The sequence below is a fragment of the Hyla sarda genome, chromosome 1 (assembly GCF_029499605.1).
Source record: "Hyla sarda isolate aHylSar1 chromosome 1, aHylSar1.hap1, whole genome shotgun sequence".
NCBI lineage: Eukaryota > Metazoa > Chordata > Amphibia > Anura > Hylidae > Hyla > Hyla sarda.
The window spans coordinates 134,925,122-134,947,332 of NC_079189.1; the positions used below are offsets into that span (position 1 = coordinate 134,925,122).

Consider the following 22,211-nt stretch of genomic DNA (forward strand, 5'->3'; position numbering starts at 1 on the left):
AAAACAGCAAAAGGCTATGAGGTCGGAGCCGATCGTCGGTTCCTTTTTAGTTTGTGAATTGTTTTTATTAGTATAATAAAAAGTTAGTTCAGAAAAAAAAAAATACCACGAGAAAACTACTCCTATTGGCTGAGAAAATCCAGCCCTGTGATTGGCTGCAGCAGAAGAGCGCTGTCTGTTTCGCGCCTGGTTTGAAGTCCTAGTAGTTTTGCCAATCGCCAACGTTCACACCGATCCCGATCCCGGGCCATGGCTCATCCGGTGCAGGGGGCGCGGGGGGACCAGCAGGAGATGCTGGAAGAAGTGGAGCTACAAATAGACGATGTAAGCATGGCGGGAATTGCAGTGGTTTCCAAGCAGTGTGCCTCCAGCTGTTGAAAGATCATGACGCCCACCCAAAGGCTGTCCGGGCATGATGGGGGTTGCAGTTTTGGTGGGTAACGCTGCAGCAGGGGCTAGGTCTTCATTGATTTTAATAGAACCTGCTGCCCACGATGCGTAAACCTACTGCCAGAGGTGCAGGAACAGCGTCTAAGAAGCCGCATCAGCAGTGTTCACACCTTCATGTTTTTTATTGCGATTGTTTAGTAATACAAAGCCTGGTATAGATCTGACAAGAAGAAATATCAGTCTTTTCTCTGACTTTCTGCTGAATTACGGCAAATAAAAACCTGAACATGTGAACAGAGCCTTAGGCCTGGGGGGAAATCTCTCCAGTTTTTCTTTGACATTTTCTCCGGTAAGATACTAGACACATTGGCGCCTTTTTCCTGCTGGAATTGTTTTGTAATGTATCCGGCTACGGCTAGGTTCACACTACGGAATTTCTGCCTGCGATTCCACTTTGAAATTGCCGGCAGAGATTCTGCTTGCTAAAATGCACAAGCCTAGTGAATGGGTTTTCCGTTCACAAATTCACACTTCAGAGTTTTGGAAGCGGAATTTAACGGAAAATCCGCTTTAAAATATCCGCCTGAAGAATGTCATTGCGCATTCTTCAGGCGGATATCCTTGCGGAACACATTGCAGTCTACCGGAGACTGCAATGTCCGCGTGGTCCTAGCACCGACTGATTCACTCGGAATCTCCGGGCAGAAATTTTCCATCTGGAGATTCCGCAGTGTGAACCTAGCCTTACTCTTGCAGTCTCTTCAGGATTCTTCAGCAGTCTCTACATTATGTTTTGGTGTTGTATTTCTTAGACAAAGTTAAAGGGATTTTCTAGCGGCCTATTTCAGGAGAGGTATCGGATGTATGTGGGTCTGACACCCAGCACGTCCCCCATCAGCTCTACAACAGAGCCGCTGCACCCCGATGTGCACAGTACGCAGCCATGAGCACTGCTACATACTGCACATCATCTCTCAATGAAGTAAATGGGAGCAGAGCTGCAGTAAACAAACACAACCACTATACTGAGAATAAAGCGTCTGCTTCCAGCTCCACTCAATGGGGGAGAGTTATCAAAACCTGTGCAGAGGAAGAGTGGTGCAGTTGCCCATAGCAACCAATCAGATTGCTTCTTTCATTTTCCACAGGCCTCTTTAGAGGCCTGTGGAAAATGAAAGAAGCAATCTGATTGGTTGCTATGGGCAACTGCACCACTCTTCCTCTGCACAGGTTTTGATAAATCTCCCCCACTATGTACATATGGGTGCAGTGGTTCTGCCGTACAACTGATGGAATGGGGGGCGCTGGATGTTGGAACCACACAGATTAGATTCCTTACCTGAACAGTTGAGGGCCTGTGGGTGCTGGGCGCAGGGGGGGGCCTGTGGGTGCTGGGCGCAGGGGGGGGCCTGTGGGTGCTGGGCGCGGTGGGGGGGGCCTGTGGGTGCTGGGCGCGGTGGGGGGGGCCTGTGGGTGCTGGGCGCAGGGGGGGGCCTGTGGGTGCTGGGCGCGGTGGGGGGGGGGCCTGTGGGTGCTGGGCGCGGTGGGGGGGGCCTGTGGGTGCTGGGCGCGGGGGGGGGGGGCCTGTGGGTGCTGGGCGCGGGGGGGGGGGGCCTGTGGGTGCTGGGCGCGGGGGGGCCCGTGGGTGCTGGGGGGGGGGGGGGCCCGTGGGTGCTGTGATACATGTACAGGAGGGTTTTTACAATAACATTCAGGGAAAAGTACAGATAATCAACCTAATAGTAAAATCCCTTTATCTCAGAGCCACATACAGTGTTCATGGCCTGTGCTAGGGCTGCACTATATATATCGCAAAAGCAGTCGAATTGCGATTTTTGCTTTTTGCCATATGGCCCCCTGGGAAAACTTGCAATTATCTGCTTGGGCCGGCTCCCGTGTGCTGCTGCAGGTAGGGGCCGGCCACAGTAGGTAAAAACAAATTTAAATACTAAAAGTCAATGTTTCCCAACCAGGGTGCCAATGGCTGTCCGGGCATGCTGGTAGTTGTAGTTTCACAACAGCTGGAGGCACCCTGGTAGAAAAACACTGAGCTAAGTAAAAGGGCACAGGGAGAAAAATAAAACCTTCTGCTCACCTACTCCCAGTCCCTGCAGATGCCGGCCTGTCTCTTGAGATGATTGTGACGGGGGGGGGGGGGGGGGGGGGGAGTGACTGGGGGAGAATGTGGCGGGGGGTGGTGTAATGTGACGGGGGGTGAATATGACATGGGGGAAGATTGTGACGGGGGGGAGAATGTGACATGGGAGAGAATATGGCTGGGGGAGAGAGATTGTGACATGGGGGAAGATTGTGACATGGGAGAGAATATGGCTGGGGGAGAATGTGACATGGGGGAAGATTGTGACAGGGGGGTGGGAGGGAGAATGTGACCATGGGAGAAGAATGTGAAATGGGCAGTGGGCATAAAATAGGTGGATAGATGTGAAATGGGGGGATTTCACAATTTATTTATTATATCACATCGCATATCAAAATCTCAATATTTCGGCTCATAATCGCAATCACACATTTTCCCCATATCGTGCAGCCCTAGCCTGTGGTGTATGAATTGGAATTGAAATTAGAGATGAGCGAATTTACAGTAAATTCGATTCGTCACGAACTTCTCGGTTCGGCAGTTGCTGACTTTTCCTGCATAAATTAGTTCAGCCTTCAGGTGCTCCGGTGGGCTGGAAAAGGTGGATACATTCCTTGGAGAGAGTGTCCTAGGACTGTATCCACTTTTTCCAGCCCACCGAAGCACCTGAAAGCTGAACTAATTTATGCAGGAAAAGTCAGCAACTGCCGAGCCGAGAAGTTTGTGACGAATCGAATTTACTATAAATTCGCTCATATCTAATTGAAATGACAACTTGTGTTATTTTGCAGGCGGCCTTCTCACTGACAAAGTTACTTGAAGCAACGACTGCCGTATCATCCCAAGTTGAAGAACTTGCTGCCAAATGCAAAGAGAATGCTCGCTTTCTGAAAGCTTGGAGAGACCTTTTGAAGGAAGGATATCAGTCATTGCAGCCCAATACATAGCCTTCTACTGACTGTGGTGGGTCCAAGGACATGCAGCTCAGCTACACAAATAAATATATCTTTCATCTGCTAGAAACACGTTTTCTGTCTGGTTCTAATTAAAAATATATATATATATTGCTACTATTTGGATGACTGCTATTCTTCCAGAGCACAATGCACTTTAAGTGTTGCTTCATGTTGATGCTATTTCTTTTGTTACATTTTTAGAAAAGTTGTCAGTGGTCACGGTGCTTGTTGGCTAAATGTTCCATTGTGTAAAACAGTATTAACTACCAAGCTTAAAATAAATAATTTTCTACATTAATTTAATTTTTTTAAATTTTTTATATACACAATTTGGACTGCATAGACAAAACTGTGGATGGATATTGGCTATAAAAACGAGACCTCAACCCCTAATATCAGTCATCACATGTAAGGAAATAATTAGCTGTTTCTAGATGGAAAGGCGAAACACTGTGTCCATAAGGAAACCTGTTTGGTGTAAGACAAAGCACACCTCAAAAGTACAGTGGTCCCTCAACATACGATGATAATCCATTCCAAATGGACCATCGTTTGTTGAAACCATCGTATGTTGAGGGATCTGTGCAATGTAAAGTATTGGACAGTGGTCTTCAACCTGCGGACCTCCAGATGTTGCAAAACTACAACACCCAGCATGCCCGGACAGCCGTTGGCTGTCCGGGCATGCTGGGAGTTGAAGACCACAGCCGTTGGCTGTCCGGGCATGCTGGGAGTTGAAGACCACAGCCGTTGGCTGTCCGGGCATGCTGGGAGTTGTAGTTTTGCAACATCTGGAGGTCCGCAGGTTGAAGACCACTGGTATTAGAGGTTATACTATATGTGTCCCCGCCACTCCGGACCCTCACCGCTGCCCTGGATGTCGCCTTTCATCACTGTCGCCGTGTCCCCGACGCTCCGGCAAGGCCTCTGCTTCCCCGGCATCCTCGCTCTCCATCGCCGCCATCACGTCGCTACGCACGCTGCTCCTATTGGATGACGGGACGGCGTGCGCAGGGCCGTGATGACGACGATGCAGGGATCCCGAAGAGGATGCGCCGGAGCCCTGAGGACAGGGAAGAGACATCACCGGAGCTCACGGGGCACCGTAAACGGCTATCCGGCAGCAGCTGAAGCAGTCTGCGCTGCCGGATAGCTGTTAATGCGATGGCCCCGACATACAAAAGCATCGTATGTTGCTGCTGCCTTCAACATGCGATGGCCTCTGAGAGACTATCGTATGTTGAAATGATCGTATGTCGGGGCCATCGTAGGTCGGGGGGGGGGGTCACTGTACTAGGAGTATGGAAACAATACAGTAGGGAAGCTTTTTTTTTTCTATCAGATGCTTTTATTGGATTAATCAAATATCCTAAACATACCCATTAAATAGTACTAGTAGTACTGTAATTGGTGTGTGTGTGGGGGGGGGGGGGGGAAAGAGAGAGAGAGAGTCCCATTGAGACAGCCACACACTTGATATAGATATGTGACATAGCTGATTATACAAGTTTATTTCAATAGAGAGAAAGGAAAAAGCTGCTGCCAGGTCGGTCCTGTAGGAACAAAGGGTAAGATTTATCAAAACCTGTCCAGAGGAAAAGTTTCTGAGTTGCCCATAGCAACCAATCAGATTGCTTCTTTCATTTCGCAGAGGCCTTGTTAAAAATGAAAGTAGCGATCTGATTGGTTGCTATGGGCAACTCAGCAACATTTCCTCTGGGCAGGTTTTGATAAATCTCCCCCAAAGTGTTGGATATGTTATATATCAACATCCCAATTCCTCTTTTCCTAGCCATCTGCCATCAATGGACAGTCATTAGTCGCCCATATACATATTATGAACAGACTTTATCTCAAGGACAGATGTTGGTTGTTTTATTTAAGAACGAGTGAAAACTAATGCCATGGAAAGGTTTGCACAGCTCGGCCCCAACCTATTTTTTAGACCATGGCGAAAGAGACCCAACATTTCTTCTGCGTGAGGACTGTATTATGTTTTCATAGACATGATACCTTGATGATTGCAAGTCACCCAGGCCTTGAGAAAGCAAAGCAGCCACAAAGCATGATGCCTTCTCCACTATGTTCCACAGCTAAGATTACGTTTTGGTGGGCAGCATTATTTTCACACCATACATTGGCCCAGGTTTATCAACCTGCATGAAACAAAAATGTGTCTGTTTTTGCTTTGCCCACTGGAACCAATCACAGCTCAGCTTTTATTTTTAGAAGTCTATAGAATTGTACATTTGTATTTGAGGGATTGTCCAGTAAAAGGCAAATTATCCCCTATCCACAGGATAGGGGATAAGAGTCTGATCGCAGGGGTCCTACAGCTGGGACCCCCCATGATCTCCTCAATGGGACCCGGCTCTCTGTAAGGAGCACTTGCAGACGGCACATGCTCCATTCATTTCTATGGGAGTGTCGAAGAGACCGGAGTGCTGTACTCGGGCACCTCCAGAGCACCCAAAGAAAGAAATGGAGCGCATGCCACCTGTAGCATGAAGCCAGGGTCCAGTTCACTAGATTGTGTTTCACTGGACAACCCCTTTTCTTTTTTCTTTTTATTTTTTTATAAAACCGCAGCTTCTTCATGCTGTTCTTTCATGAACACAATTCTTGTGTTTCTAATAGGCACATTAAAGTAGGCTTTGGCAGTTTGTAGAGTCTTCGGTAGGTCTTTTGCTGTCACTTTTCTTTCTCACCTCATTCAGGATAGCCATTTGTGCTGTGTTGGCATGATCTATGGAGAGTAACAGGACTGTATTTTCTCTGCTTGTAGATTGTGCTTAATCGTGAATTTATGTGCGCACAGATTCAACTTCCTGAGTCTCTAACACCTCTGCTGTGGTCTTCTAAAAGTTCAGGGATGTGGGAATCCTATCGCCCGACGCCCGGGACAAGTAGTTTTGGGCGCCGGGCAGGTGAATTTTTCATAGATTTAGCCCTGTATGGGGCTAGCAGGGCCGGACCGACTTCGGAAATCTCACCTCACACCCGCGCTCAGGGTGTATGGAGGGGGCGGCGGCGGCCCCCAGCTGATTTCAGTAGCCAGGGGCCGCTGCTCAGAGAACCCACCCCGTGCCCCAGTCTGTCCTCCTCACACACAGAAATCCTCAGCCCCGTGCAGTGCAGTCTGTCCTCCTCACACACAGAAATCCTCAGCCCCGTGCAGTGCAGTCTGTCCTCCTCACACACAGAAATCCTCCCCGTGCAGTGCAGTCTGTCCTCCTCACACACAGAAATCCTCAGCCCCGTGCAGTGCAGTCTGTCCTCCTCACACACAGAAATCCTCAGCCCCGTGCAGTGCAGTCTGTCCTCCTCACACACAGAAATCCTCAGCCCCTTGCAGTGCAGTCTGTCCTCCTCACACACAGAAATCCTCAGCCCCGTGCAGTGCAGTCTATCCTCCTCACACACAGAAATCCTCAGCCCCGTGCACTGCAGTCTGTCCTCCTCACACACAGAAATCCTCAGCCCCTTGCACTGCAGTCTGTCCTCCTCACACACAGAAATCCTCAGCCCCTTGCAGTGCAGTCTGTCCTCCTCACACACAGAAATCCTCAGCCCCTTGCAGTGCAGTCTGTCCTCCTCACACACAGAAATCCTCAGCCCCGTGCAGTGCAGTCTGTCCTCCTCACACACAGAAATCCTCAGCCCCGTGCAGTGCAGTCTGTCCTCCTCACACACAGAAATCCTCAGCCCCGTGCAGTGCAGTCTGTCCTCCTCACACACAGAAATCCTCAGCCCCGTGCAGTGCAGTCTGTCCTCATCACACACAGAAATCCTCAGCCCCGTGCAGTGCAGTCTGTCCTCCTCACACACAGAAATCCTCAGCCCTGTGCAGTGCAGTCTGTGTCTCCTCACACACAGAAATCCTCAGCCCCGTGCAGTGCAGTCTGTCCTGCTCACACACAGAAATCCTCCCCGTGCAGTGCAGTCTGTCCTCCTCACACACAGAAATCCTCAGCCCCGTGCAGTGCAGTCTGTCCTCCTCACATACAGAAATCCTCAGCCCCTGTGCAGTGCAGTCTGTCCTCCTCACACACAGAAATCCTCAGCCCCGTGCAGTCTGTCCTCCTCACACAGAAATCCTCAGCCCCGTGCAGTGCAGTCTGTCCTCCTCACACACAGAAATCCTCAGCCCCTGTGCAGTGCAGTCTGTCCTCCTCACGCACAGAAATCCTCAGCCCCGTGCAGTCTGTCCTCCTCACACACAGAAATCCTCAGCCCCGTGCAGTGCAGTCTGTCCTCCTCACACACAGAAATCCTCAGCCCCGTGCAGTGCAGTCTGTCCTCCTCACACACAGAAATCCTCAGCCCTGTGCAGTGCAGTCTGTCCTCCTCACACACACAAATCCTCAGCCCCGTGCAGTGCAGTCTGTCCTCCTCACACACAGAAATCCTCAGCCCCTGTGCAGTGCAGTCTGTCCTCCTCACACACAGAAATCCTCAGCCCCGTGCAGTCTGTCCTCCTCACACACAGAAATCCTCAGCCCCGTGCAGTGCAGTCTGTCCTCCTCACACACACAAATCCTCAGCCCCGTGCAGTGCAGTCTGTCCTCCTCACACACACAAATCCTCAGCCCCGTGCAGTGCAGTCTGTCCTCCTCACACACACAAATCCTCAGCCCCGTGCAGTGCAGTCTGTCCTCCTCACACACACAAATCCTCAGCCCCGTGCAGTGCAGTCTGTCCTCCTCACACACAGAAATCCTCAGCCCCGTGCAGTGCAGTCTGTCCTCCTCACACACAGAAATCCTCAGCCCCGTGCAGTGCAGTCTGTCCTCCTCACACACACAAATCCTCAGCCCCGTGCAGTGCAGTCTGTCCTCCTCACACACACAAATCCTCAGCCCCGTGCAGTGCAGTCTGTCCTCCTCACACACAGAAATCCTCAGCCCCGTGCAGTGCAGTCTGTCCTCCTCACACACAGAAATCCTCAGCCTCGTGCAGTACAGTCTGTCCTCCTCACACACAGAAATCCTCAGCCCCGTGCAGTGCAGTCTGTCCTCCTCACACACAGAAATCCTCAGCCCCGTGCAGTGCAGTCTGTCCTCCTCACACACAGAGTCTGTCCTCCTCACACACAGAAATCCTCAGCCCCGTGCAGTGCAGTCTGTCCTCCTCACACACAGAAATCCTCAGCCCCGTGCAGTCTGTCCTCCTCACACACAGAAATCCTCAGCCCCGTGCTGTGCAGTCTGTCCTCCTCACACACAGAAATCCTCAGCCCCGTGCAGTGCAGTCTGTCCTCCTCATACACAGAAATCCCCAGCCCCGTGCAGTGCAGTCTGTCCTCCTCACACACAGAAATCCTCAGCCCCGTGCAGTGCAGTCTGTCCTCCTCACACACAGAAATCCTTAGCCCCGTGCAGTGCAGTCTGTCCTCCTCATACACAGAAATCCTCCCCGTGCAGTGCAGTCTGTCCTCCTCACACACAGAAATCCTCAGCCCCGTGCAGTCTGTCCTCCTCACACACATAAATCCTCAGCCCTGTGCAGTGCAGTCTGTCCTCCTCACACACATAAATCCTCAGCCCCGTGCAGTGCAGTCTGTCCTCCTCACACACAGAAATCCTCAGCCCCATGCAGTGCAGTCTGTCCTCCTCACACACAGAAATCCTCAGCCCCGTGCAGTCTGTCCTCCTCACACACAGAAATCCTCAGCCCCGTGCAGTCTGTCCTCCTCACACACAGAAATCCTCAGCCCCGTGCAGTGCAGTCTGTCCTCCTCACACACACAGAAATCCTCAGCCCCGTGCAGTCTGTCCTCCTCACACACAGAAATCCTCAGCCCCGTGCAGTGCAGTCTGTCCTCACACACACAGAAATCCTCAGCCCCGTGCAGTGCAGTCTGTCCTCCTCACACACAGAAATCCTCAGCCCCGTGCAGTGCAGTCTGTCCTCCTCACACACAGAAATCCTCAGCCCCGTGCAGTGCAGTCTGTCTTCCTCACACACAGAAATCCTCAGCCCCGTGCAGTGCAGTCTGTCCTCCTCACACACAGAAATCCTCAGCCCCGTGCAGTGCAGTCTATACTCCTCACACACAGAAATCCTCAGCCCCGTGCAGTATAGTCTGTCCTCCTCACACACAGATATCCTCAGCCCCATGCAGTGCAGTCTGTCCTCCTCACACACAGATATCCTCAGCCCCGTGCAGTGCAGTCTGTCCTCCTCACACACAGAAATCCTCAGCCCCGTGCAGTGCAGTCTGTCCTCCTCACACACAGAAATCCTCAGCCCCGTGCAGTGCAGTCTGTCCTCCTCACACACAGAAATCCTCAGCCCCGTGCAGTGCAGTCTATCCTCCTCACACACAGAAATCCTCAGCCCCGTGCAGTGCAGTCTGTCCTCCTCACACACAGAAATCCTCAGCCCCGTGCAGTGCAGTCTGTCCTCCTCACACACAGAAATCCTCAGCCCCGTGCAGTGCAGTCTGTCCTCCTCACACACAGAAATCCTCAGCCCCGTGCAGTCTGTCCTCCTCACACACAGAAATCCTCAGCCCCGTGCAGTGCAGTCTGTCCTCCTCACACACAGAAATCCTCAGCCCCGTGCAGTGCAGTCTGTCCTCCTCACACACAGAAATCCTCAGCCCCGTGCAGTGCAGTCTATCCTCCTCACACACAGAAATCCTCAGCCCCGTGCAGTGCAGTCTGTCCTCCTCACACACAGAAATCCTCAGCCCCGTGCAGTGCAGTCTGTCCTCCTCACACACAGAAATCCTCAGCCCCGTGCAGTGCAGTCTGTCCTCCTCACACACAGAAATCCTCAGCCCCGTGCAGTGCAGTCTGTCCTCCTCACACACAGAAATCCTCAGCCCCGTGCACTGCAGTCTGTCCTCCTCACACACAGAAATCCTCAGCCCTGTGCAGTGCAGTCTGTCCTCCTCACACACACAAATCCTCAGCCCCGTGCAGTGCAGTCTGTCCTCCTCACACACAGAAATCCTCAGCCCCTGTGCAGTGCAGTCTGTCCTCCTCACACACAGAAATCCTCAGCCCCGTGCAGTCTGTCCTCCTCACACACAGAAATCCTCAGCCCCGTGCAGTGCAGTCTGTCCTCCTCACACACAGAAATCCTCAGCCCCGTGCAGTGCAGTCTGTCCTCCTCACACACAGAAATCCTCAGCCCCGTGCAGTGCAGTCTGTCCTCCTCACACACAGAAATCCTCAGCCCCGTGCAGTGCAGTCTGTCCTCCTCACACACAGAAATCCTCAGCCCCGTGCACTGCAGTCTGTCCTCCTCACACACAGAAATCCTCAGCCCTGTGCAGTGCAGTCTGTCCTCCTCACACACACAAATCCTCAGCCCCGTGCAGTGCAGTCTGTCCTCCTCACACACAGAAATCCTCAGCCCCTGTGCAGTGCAGTCTGTCCTCCTCACACACAGAAATCCTCAGCCCCGTGCAGTCTGTCCTCCTCACACACAGAAATCCTCAGCCCCGTGCAGTGCAGTCTGTCCTCCTCACACACAGAAATCCTCAGCCCCGTGCAGTGCAGTCGGTCCTCGTCACACACAACAGTCATTATGGTGGTCAGGAGCTGTGCACAGACATCCTCTCTCCCCTCCCCCCCCCGCTCTGTGTTTTCCCCGTGCAAACTTGCAGCCACTCCGTGGTAGATGAGGTCTTGTGGAGACAAATCAGGGGGAGGGGGATGGAGCTGTGTACGGAGCTGTGTTCATCCTCGCTCTCCCCCTGCTTCTTGTGTAATGTAGAAGCAAGTGAGTGTGAAGCTCAGGTGAGGAGGCCGAGCATACAGGCGGCGGGAAGGGTGGTTGTATGTGTATGTAATGTATAATTAGGGGGTGTCACGATCACACCCTATCGGTCCAGCCAAGATGCTAGAGAGAGTGTGATGGTGCAAGGGTTAAAGCCGCCTGACCTCTGGGTATCCACTACTAGTCCCAGCAAGTCACCAAATTAACCCTTAGATAAACGTGTTTCCACCAGAGCTGCCTTCAGAAAGGTGAGCTCATATATTTAGAGATCAAAGACCAGAGCTGATTAATTAAACCTTTAATCTGATAAAAGGTATCACAGTGCTGACTATATAAAAATACAGAAACAAATGACATACAGTTACAAAAATATATAAAAGAGTTTAGCAAAGTTCAGAAAGCAAACTGTAAAACTGTAAAAGTTCTTACAGCATGATATTATAGCAGTCCACGAGAGTGGGTCTCCAGCTGTTCTTAGGAGGGTCTTGTCAGCTTGGGGCACAGATCTTAACAACCAACTTTGAGTCTAGCATTGTTTAAATATCATATCTGCTTGTTTTTTGTAGGGAAGCTCCACTCCCCCTCCCCTCTGATCCCACCAAGGGGCATCTGTTATCTCCCATCCTGCCGCTTCAAAGAAACTCCTGACTTCAAACAAACAACCAGCCAGGCCCCCTCAATAAACTGCAATACACAAAAGACACAGTATAAACGGTCTGAATGACCCCTCACCCCCCAGGTCTTAGTTTATACACAGATGCAATAATAAAACACAGGTATGTTTCCATAATCAGGCCTTGGGCCTGACAGGGGGGGTGTATCAGCAGCGGGTGTATGTATGATGTGTGCATATGTATGGTGTATGTGTGATATGTGTATGATGTCTGTGTATGTGTGTATGTAATGTATGAAGGGGAACCAGCGGCGGGTGTATGCATGATGTGTCTATGTATGTATGTAATGTATAATATAGGGGGCAGTGGCCGGTGTATGTATATGTATGATGTGTCTATGTATGATGTGTGTGTGTTATGTATAATATGGGGGCAGTGGCTGGTGTATGTATGTATGATGTGTCTATGTATGTGTATACTGTATAAAATAGGGGGCAGTGGGCGGTGTATATATGTATGTATGATGTGTCTATGTATGTTTATACTGTATAATATAGGGGGCAGTGGCCAGTGTATGTATGTATGATGTGTCTATGTATGATGTACGTATATACTGTATAATATAGGGGGCAGTGGCCGGTGTATGTATGTATGATGTGTCTATGTATGATGTATGTATATACTGTATAATATAGGGGGCAGTGGCCGGTGTATGTATGTATGATGTGTCTATGTATGATGTATGTATATACTGTATAATATAGGGTGCAGTGGCCGGTGTATGTATGTATGATGTGTCTATGTATGATGTATGTATATACTGTATAATATAGGGGGCAGTGGCCAGTGTATGTATGTTTTGTACAGGGACGGACTGACAAGTGCTGCTGCCAGTTGTGCTATCTAATTTTTTATTTTTATTTTTAGTGGCTTCTGGTCACCCGCACTAAATTGCACCCCCAGAATCCCGCCCCCTTCATACTCACCCGCCAACCAAGAGCCCCACGGATGCACACAAACACGCCCGAACCAAAACTACCACTTCCAGCATGTTGCACCATAACCTGAACTGTAGAACTATAAAATGTAACATGCTGGGAGTTGTAGTTTTGGTTCGGGTCAGCTTCAGAGCTATAGGCTGCATCAGGGGATGCTGGGTGTTGTAGTTACTAATTGCAATTCCCAGTATTCCTTGACATAGCCTATGGCTCTGCAGCTGACACAAACCAAAACTACAACTTCCAGCATGTTACACAATAACCTTAACTGTACTATACAGTGCAACATGCTGCAACACCCACACAACCATAGGCTGTATCAGGGCATGGTTGGAGTTGTAGTTATCTACTAACTAAATGCAACTTCCAGCATTTTCTGACACATAAATTAGAGTAAATAAAATGCAGCACATGAACTGGAGAAGCAGAACACCCCCCTTCCCCCCCCCCCCCCCCGCCCCGTAACACAGCGGCGTTTACTGTTATCCAATCAAAAGACTCTGTGTATAGGTCCCTATGAGGACTGAAAAATAGTGATTAAAATATTTTAAAAAGTGCGTATATATGAGAATAAGCCCCTTTCCTAATAAAACTTCTGATAATAAATGGTTCCGATAAAAACTACAGATCCCGACACATAAGATTACCCTCATACATCCCTGTATATGGAAAAATTGGCGTTATAGGGGTCAGATGGGGGGGCTTGCCTTGGGTGTAAAAGGAGCTAGCTAAAGCTCTCCCGCCGCTAATATCCTGGCATGCTGCGATCACTGTGGCCGCTATTAAACCATTAGATCACCACTGTCTAAGTTGACAGCAGTGTCTAAAGGGATCTTCTATCCATCCCTGGTGGTCTAGTGGGGTGGGGGGATCGTACTATTTTGGTTGAAATTATTTCATCTATCAGGACAAGTGGATTTTCTTGAGGGACAAGTAGATTGTGTTCCGCTTTAGTCCCTTGGACAAGTAGTTTTTTTTCAAATTTCCACACCCCTGAAGTTGTTTGTACCATTCTTTCTTGAGAAGAACTTCTCTGTCAGTAACCACATTTTATTTGCCTTTATTTTCTGGGCAGGAGGTTCAAGTCCCTTAAACTTCCAGTATCGACATCACCATTTTTTGCTAATAAGCTCTTGAAGTCATTAAAAAAGTTAACTTACCTTTTTCCCTGCACTGTGGATGTTTACGCACTGTGCTCAATTAAAGACTTGAATGGTCCAACTGTTTGTGTTTTAATCATTTAGTTTTTAGTTTCTGAATTGTGATTTACATAATTTTTTATTTATCAGAGCCAAAATCAAGGTAATTCCACAGGGTTTGCTTGCCTTTTCTTGCAACTAAACATAACAGTAGCCCAGATTTATCAAACCATGTGAGAGAAAAAATTAAGATTTTTCCCACAGCAACCAATCACAGCTCAGCTAACAAGCTCTGGTAAAGTGAAACCTGAGCTGTGATTGGTTGCTGTGGGAAAATCACTCCATTTTTTTTTCTCTTGCAAAGTTTGATAAATCTGGTCCAGTGTCTTAGTTTCCCAAATTCTGACCAGGTTTGATAAATAAGACCCAACATTTACAATTCACATCTCATTGGAAAGCAAGCACAGGATTCCCCATCATGTGTAAGATTGTAATTCTGCTGTCCTATGTCTGTTAAAATGTAAAACTAACAGCTCGTCCTGTAATCTAAAACAGTCTTTAGAGGGAACAATTAACCTTATGATGTCCACTATAACTTCCGAACCAGTGAAACATGCAGATAATATAACTAGTCGTTTTTATAGAAATAGATTACCAATGAAACATGGCAAGTTAAAGCATTGTACACTTTAGTATCTTGTTAAGAACTGACACTAGATACAGGCTCTTACATATGACCAGTTTACAAGTATAAGTGATATGTTTGATACACAACTCCAAAGAGAGATTTGTCGGTGGCCACATGTGGCAGCCAATCATTGCATTAGCTTGCCGGAATACTTGTGTGCTAATTGGCTGCCGCATTCCTGCCCACATTTTGCTGTTCTTGCAGGGGAAAAAGTACTGTCAGCGCCCCTCTCTAGTATTAGCTGATGGTCAAATGTCTAACAGCCAAACAAACAACTTGTCCTGGCAAGAAAACCCCTTTAAATCCTATCTTCTCTTTAAAATTCTCATATCAAAGTTGGTTTGCTTATAGACCAAATGGGTTGTTATCTAGAACCTTTCCCAGCCTCCAGCATTCCCATTTAGGCACCTTTTCAATCTCTAGTCTATAAATCTTTAAACCTCTGGAAATTCTCTTCCCAGTTTCAGTGAGCAACTCCACCACTGGTGCCCCCCACTGATCAATGAAATAATTACAAAAACACTATGACAGGGTTGTTGTCCAGGTCTTTTATATCTATTTGGGACAAGGAAACACGGGGCACATCTGTATCGCATATCAAGCTGCCGACTGCAGTCACGAGAGGGACTGGAGAGTAAGCTGGCCAGGTAGCTCTGTGTGTCCGCTCATAGCGGCGGGTTTCTACAATGGGAAATCTGCCCCTATAAGTGGACACAACAAAGCTATCTGGCCGCAGCCGGAAGCTCGCTCTGCAGTCCTCCTTGTGACCCTTCCCTTAGGGTGCATTCACACGTACAGTATACTGCACATATATCAATAGTAAAAAGTTAGATCGGTGCACCCTCCAGATGAAAAGAATGTAGCTTTATTTCATATCCAAACCATTAAATTCCATCATTTTAAGGAGCAGAGCGAACATTCAGGCAGGAGCGTCTCACTGGGTGGGCACATATATAATGCATATGATTTGAAGCTGTTTTCAGTCATTTTGTTTACATTGTAATCTGCAGCTTCAAATCCTGCGCAGGATATTATAAGTCATGCCCCCTCCCATACACTTGCATTGAGGGGGCGGGGCTATGATGTCACGAGCTCCTGTTGTATGTCCAGTACCACAGCTGACAGTCTGGAGGTATCTTTGAGACATCTGGCTGTGTGTGACTATGCTACGCATTATGGGGGAGATTTATCAAAACCTGTGCAGAGAGAAAGTTGCCCATAGCAATCAATCTGATTGGTTGCTATGGATAACTGAGCAACTTTTCTTCTGCACAGGTTTTGATAAATCTCCCCCAATATATGTTATGAGGTAAGACGCATTGAAAAGTCACAATATAGTACTATAGTACAGAGTTCCTGCACTTTTTCCACAGCAGGAACACCATTCCCATTAGCAGGAGTCCTGCAGCACCAGCCATTGCGTGGAAATCTTGGATGAGTTCCCACACTTTTTTTCCCAGGACTTGACCCCAGACTATAATGCACCAAGTAAGATAAACCTTAGAACTCATCCATGCTGTCATGTAAAGATTCCTAATATATATGATACTCAAATGAGGAGATTCATCAAGTGCTGTACTGAGGAAAAGTTGACCAATTGCTTCTTTTATTTTTCAGAAGTGATCTGATTGGTTGCTATGGGCAACTGGTCAACTTCTTTCTGCACAATCTCCCCCTTAGACTGGTACAGAACCATACTCTACTATTTTCTTATGGTATCCATATGAAATAAAATGATGACATGCTGTAATATGAGGGAGTTGCTGTTAGAGTGGTTATCCAGCATTTTGCCAAAATTCATATCCTGCTGGGGTCCTAGAAAATAGAAGAAAAACCTATACTTATCTATCCCTAGTTAGTCAGATAAGGATAGAAGAGGATTTTTGTCCTTACGAGCATATGTAAATAGCAGTAACTACCAGTGGACATACTGAAAGCGATAGTGAAACCATGAGAACCCACAGAGGTAAAGGTGGAGAAGAGGGACCACAAATAACCCAACAGCACACACTGACACAGATGTATCTGTCTGTTTAAGGTCAAAACTGTCCGCTTTCACAACCAATCACAGTTCAGCTTGTTAATATATGAAAGCTGAGCTTTGACTGTAATGTGTCATCCAGACAGTTTTTGTCCTCAGACAGATTGGTAAATCTGGGCCAGTGTCTGTGATTTTGCTTAAGCAACTTTCTCATTGTCGTCGGGCTCTGCTATATGGAGCTCAGTTGGCAATTCTGTCAATTTTAGCGGAGAAAAAAAAAGCGCATACATTATTTTTTTTTCTTCGGTAAACTACCAGATGTCCGACAGACTCCATTCAAGTCAATGGATTCCGTCAAAACCCGATGGTGACCCAGTGGAGTCCGTTGTGCTCCAACCCATTTTTGGGGCCATTTGTCGCAAAAAAGGAGCCAAACAGACCCTTAATGGGACAAAGCACAGCGGCAATTTTTCTTTAATTCTTCTTGTTGATGTTAAATAAATAAAAGGAGCCACACAAAACATGACGAGTGTAATAATTACATCACGTATAAAGATCTCTCTGATACAATTCCTCATCATATTTATGGGTCTAAATAAATATACCGTCCATTGGGACTTCTCAGTCTTCTTAACATGTTTACACAGGGGTTCAAACTTCAGGCCAGAGTAAATTATACAAATTAATGGCATTATCTGGTTAAAACCTTTAACCCCTTAAGGACCAAGGACGTACTGATACGTCCTTGGTCCTGCTCCGGTGATATTACGCAGGGTTACACGGTAACCCCGCATCATATCACGGCGGGCCCAGCGTCATAGTGAAGCCGGGACCCGCCGCTAATAGTGCGCAGTGCCGATTACGGCGCCGCACGCTATTAACCCTTTAGCCGCGCGCTCAGAGCTGAGCCGCGCGGCTAAAAGCGAAAGTGAAAGTTGCCGGTTAACTCAGTGGGCTGTTCGGGATAGCCGTGGCGAAATCGCGGCATCCCGAACAGCTTACAGGACAGCGGGAGGGCCCCTACCTGCCTCCTTGCTGTCCGATCGCCGAATGACTGCTCAGTGCCTGAGATCCAGGCATGAGCAGTCATGTGGCAGAATCATCGATCACTGGTTTCCTATGAGAAACCAGTGATCAATGATAAAGATCAGTGTGTGCAGTGTTATAGGTCCCTATGGGAGCTATAATACTGCAAAAAAAAGTGAAAAAAAAAGTGAATAAACATCATTTAACCCCTTACCTATTAAAAGTTTGAATCACCCCCCTTTTCCCATAAAAAAAAACACTGTAAATAAAAATAAACATATATGGTATCACCGCATGCGGAAATGTCCGAATTATAAAAATATATCATTAATTAAACCGCTCGGTCAATGGCGTGCACGCAAAAAAATTCCAAAGTCCAAAATAGTGCATTTTTGGTCACTTTTTATATCATTTAAAAATGAATAAGTCCTATCAATGCAAAAATGGTACCGTTAAAAACTTCAGATCACGGCGCAAAAAATGAGCCCTCATACCGCCCCATACATGGAAAAATAAAAAAGTTATAGGGGTCAGAAGATGACAATTTTAAACATATTAATTTTCCTGCATGTAGTTATGATTTTTTCCAGAAGTACGACAAAATCAAACCTATATAAGTAGAGTATCATTTTAATCGTATGGACCTACAGAATAAAGATAAGGTGTCATTTTTACCAAAAAATGTACTACGTAGAAACGGAAGCCCCCAAAAGTTACAAAATGGCGTTTTTTTTTTCAATTTTGTCGCACAATGATTTTTTTTTCCGTTTCACTGTAGATTTTTGGGCAAAATGACTGACGTCATTACAAAGTAGAATTGGTGGTGGAAAAAATAAGCAATTATATGGATTATTAGGTGCAAAATTCAAAGAGTTATGATTTTTTGAAGGCAAGGAGCAAAAAACAAAAATGCAAAAACGGAAACCCCCCCGGTCCTTAAGGGGTTAATTATGCTATGTACTCGGTAATAAAATAAATAAAAAAAAGCTTATACATACTTCCCTCACTTCGCACTAGCCGAGGATTCCATCTGCAGCCGCTAAAACTTAGCTTCTTGGAACTGTAGAGTGTACCATCTGCAGCTTACATAGCTTCAGTCAGTGATTGGCAGAGAAGTACTGTGAGCTATGGACCAAGCCTTGGCACATAACCAATAAGTTTTCACCAGATAACTACTTTAAATTGGCACTGTCAGATACAATAACTTTTGATGTGTTATAAACTATGCAAAAAAAAATGTTTTGCAATTGCTTTCATCAGAAAATTTTCAGTATTTCATACTGAAAAAGCCTGTCAAAAAAGTGGCCACTAGGTGTCCCCCTGCCTCTGGGACACATAACAGTTCTGCAGTGTCCAGAGGTAATTGACACGTCATGGACACCATGAGTGATTGACAGGGCTGCAGGCAGGTCCAGAGTTGCTGTGCTTGCTCCTGGTCCTCTGCGAGTCAGAGGAGGGGGAGGAGTCATCACAGTGAGGAGATGAGAGGGACACGCCCCAATTCTCTGCATGGACAGAAACCTCACTGAGCAATGATGGCAAGTAAATAAAGGTAATTCTGAGAGAAATATACGTCGTAGCCACATAAAAATTAGATGTACATGATTGGGAGGAGGTACTGAGCAACATAAAACAGTTTTTTTTAGGGGGGGATCTGACAGGTACGGTATCTTTTATTTTACTCCTCAACCCAGTGTAACAGTAAAATAGGCACATAATGAATCGATTATATGTCTAGTACTGGTTCCACACCGGCCTAATATGGACACATTTTTGTGCCTATATTACAGCCATTAGGCTGGGTTTCCACTTGGCAGGTTTTTGATAAATTACCACAGCAGTTTTTGAGCCATTTGATTTAAAAGGAATGGGAAATATAAAGGAATGACTTATACTTCTTCTTCCTGCTGCATTCACTTCTGGCTTTGGATCAAAAACTGCAGTGGCAGTTCTCCAAAAAACTGTTAGTTGGAAATCCTGGCTAAGTCCCAGCCTGTATGTGAGTCTAATGACATAAACTGTCAGCATCATTGTTATCTATGATACTGAATTTTCAAGTCATTAGACCCACAGTAAGACAGGAATTACGGCAGTAATAAAGGCACAAAAATGTTCCTCATGTGAAAGACCTAAATCAGAGAACGGCATGTGGATCAGGCGGAGAGAACTGCACAGGATCACTACAGAAAACAGTGCCTCCCCAAGAATACCCCATCTCCTACATTGGGCACCTCAAACCTTTACTATAGAAATACAGATGTAGTAGTGCTGACTTTGTCATAGCCATTTGGGGTTGCATTGTTTGTGCACTGTGATAACTATCCACAGACCTATGTTAATTTTTTAAAAAAAGTATGCCAAACTCAGCTCTACTACATATTGAATTTGGTATGAGATTATGATTATGAGATTAACTCATTGTGAGAGGCATTCACAATTTATGGACACCAGTTCTACTACAATCAATAAAGATATTTTGTTTTGGAGCAAATGAGACAGATCTCTTGTGTTGTAGGGGGTCTTAAAGGGGTACTCCACCCCTAGACATCTTATCCTCTCTCCATAGGATAACAGAAACAGGTGGGTGCCGCATGCTATATTGCGGGGGTCCCTAGCAGCGGGACCCCCGAGATCAGACATCTTAACCCCTATCCTTTGAATAGGGGATAAGATGTCTAGGGGTGGAGTACCCCTTTAAGGGTAGGTACAATTTCACAGTGAATCCGGATCAAAATTCACTTTTTTTACATGCAGCTTTTGTTGTGACATATATAGAGAAATCCACAACAAATACCCAACAGATTGGCTTTGGGTGCTTAAAATTCTGTGCGTAAATCTGTGGAAATTCTGCATCAAAATTCACAGACACAGCCTCTGCTTGGATGCTTTTTTTTTTTTTCCAATATTCATTTCAGTTGAGTGAATGTGGCTTAAGAAGAAGTCCAGTCAAAGTGAGTCTGTCAATTCATTTTTACTATACAAGATAAAGAAAATGTTGGACAGATAATATCTGTCATAATACATTCTTTCTCACCCAATCTCTGTCCTTACTTTCATAGGTAAACACCTTTGGCCTAAAATTAAGCTTGGTGGGGTGAAAGCTTAAGTTGTGCTTTACTTACACACAGGGTTTGTGGTATTAAATTAATTTGCTGTGAGCATGTTGACTTATAACAGCGAAGATACAAAAAAATCTAGAAAATTATCAACATAATATATATTAAAGACCATTCAGCCGTGTGTCCAGGCAAAAGCACAGTCATCTGTTTCATTGCTGGAATTCAGTCAATCAGTAGTCAGAAGCTCAGAAACAGATTGTTTTTCAGATTGTCTGCTTACCCGCATTATTTGAATTGTAAAAAAAATAATAATGCAAAGTTGTTATCTGCTACTATGTGTAGCTTAGTCTTGTGGCGTGAGTAGCTACTGACACTTCAGAGTCCGTATAAAGACCAGGTCTCATCATTTCTGCAGAAATGTCTTGTAGTGGCCACATCTCCACCCAGAAAAAGGATGGAGAGTAAACCTTTGGTCTGCTTTTGTTCCCAATCGAACGTCGTTGTTTGTAGTTGTTCCAAATCTGACAGATCATTTCCTTAAATGGTCTAGTTGTTATGGTGTACAATATGGGATTCAGAGCACTGTTTATTGGCAATATGAAGATCACCACCCAAGAACTGATGGAACCTGAAAAACATAAAAGGAGATCCATTATTCTCAATAGCTTGTTATATAAACACTCAAAATTACACATCTACAGTATATAAAATGTTGGTTTTCTTGCTGCACTGCACTTTTACAGTAAAATATGTCAGGTTCCATTTTAAAGTTATTGACTCATTAACAGCATATGTTACCTATACACAAGGTGATAAATGTGTGAATGTTGGGAGTCCAACCACTTGGTCCCCCACTGATCTTGAGAACAGTGGTCTCCAATTTCCCTTGTGGATGGAGCAGTAGCATACTTGTATGGCTACCACCTTATTCATCGCTGTAGCACTGACAATGAATGGAGCAGAGAACATGCAAGTGGGCACACGGTGATTGTTGTTTTCCTTATTGTTGGGGGCAGTCATACATTTATCACCTATTCTGTGGCAAGAGATACATGCTATTAGTGTGCCAACTCACTAAGTGGTCCTAATATGTGGCTAATACCATTCTCTGTATTCATAGTCATACCGGGAAGACTTTCTATCATTGACTGAGGCCGCCCAGTGGACTTCTGAGCTCACAAAGAACCAGTATTTAAATCAATAACAAAAAAATAATGAGATATATATATATATATATATATATATATATATATACATACAGTGGGGATCAAAAGTTTGGGCACCCCAGGAAAAAAATTGTATTAATGTGCATAAAGAAGCCAAGGAAAGATGGAAAATCAAATTACAGATTAGACATTCTTATAATATGTCAACAAAAGTTAGATTTTTCTATCATTTACACTTTCAAAATAACAGAAAACAAAAAATGGAGTCTGCAAAATTTTGGGCACCCTGCAGAATTTATAGCATGCACTGCCCCCTTTGCAAAGCTGAGACCTGCCAGTGTCATGGATTGCTCTCAATCATCATC

General features: G+C 46.3%; 2 protein-coding genes across 5 annotated transcripts in view; one reads left to right on the plus strand and one right to left on the minus strand.

The window, feature by feature from the left end:
- The first annotated feature begins 114 nt into the window (after positions 1-114).
- Positions 115-3,742, plus strand: C1H4orf46 (chromosome 1 C4orf46 homolog). Its single transcript, XM_056561771.1, has 2 exons — positions 115-324; positions 3,280-3,742. The coding sequence occupies exons 1-2, from the start codon at positions 250-252 to the stop codon at positions 3,433-3,435; spliced, it is 231 nt and encodes a 76-aa protein (XP_056417746.1). The 5' UTR covers positions 115-249; the 3' UTR covers positions 3,436-3,742.
- Positions 3,743-20,366: 16,624 nt separating this feature from the next.
- Positions 20,367-22,211, minus strand: part of RXFP1 (relaxin family peptide receptor 1) — a 379,356-nt gene continuing 377,511 nt past the window's right edge. For all 4 annotated transcript variants that reach the window (XM_056561804.1, XM_056561796.1, XM_056561789.1 and 1 more), the window contains one exon: positions 20,367-21,308. In XM_056561804.1, coding sequence (XP_056417779.1) covers positions 21,013-21,308 — 296 coding nt within the window. In that variant the 3' untranslated portion in view covers positions 20,367-21,012. The remainder of the gene's footprint in view (positions 21,309-22,211) is intronic.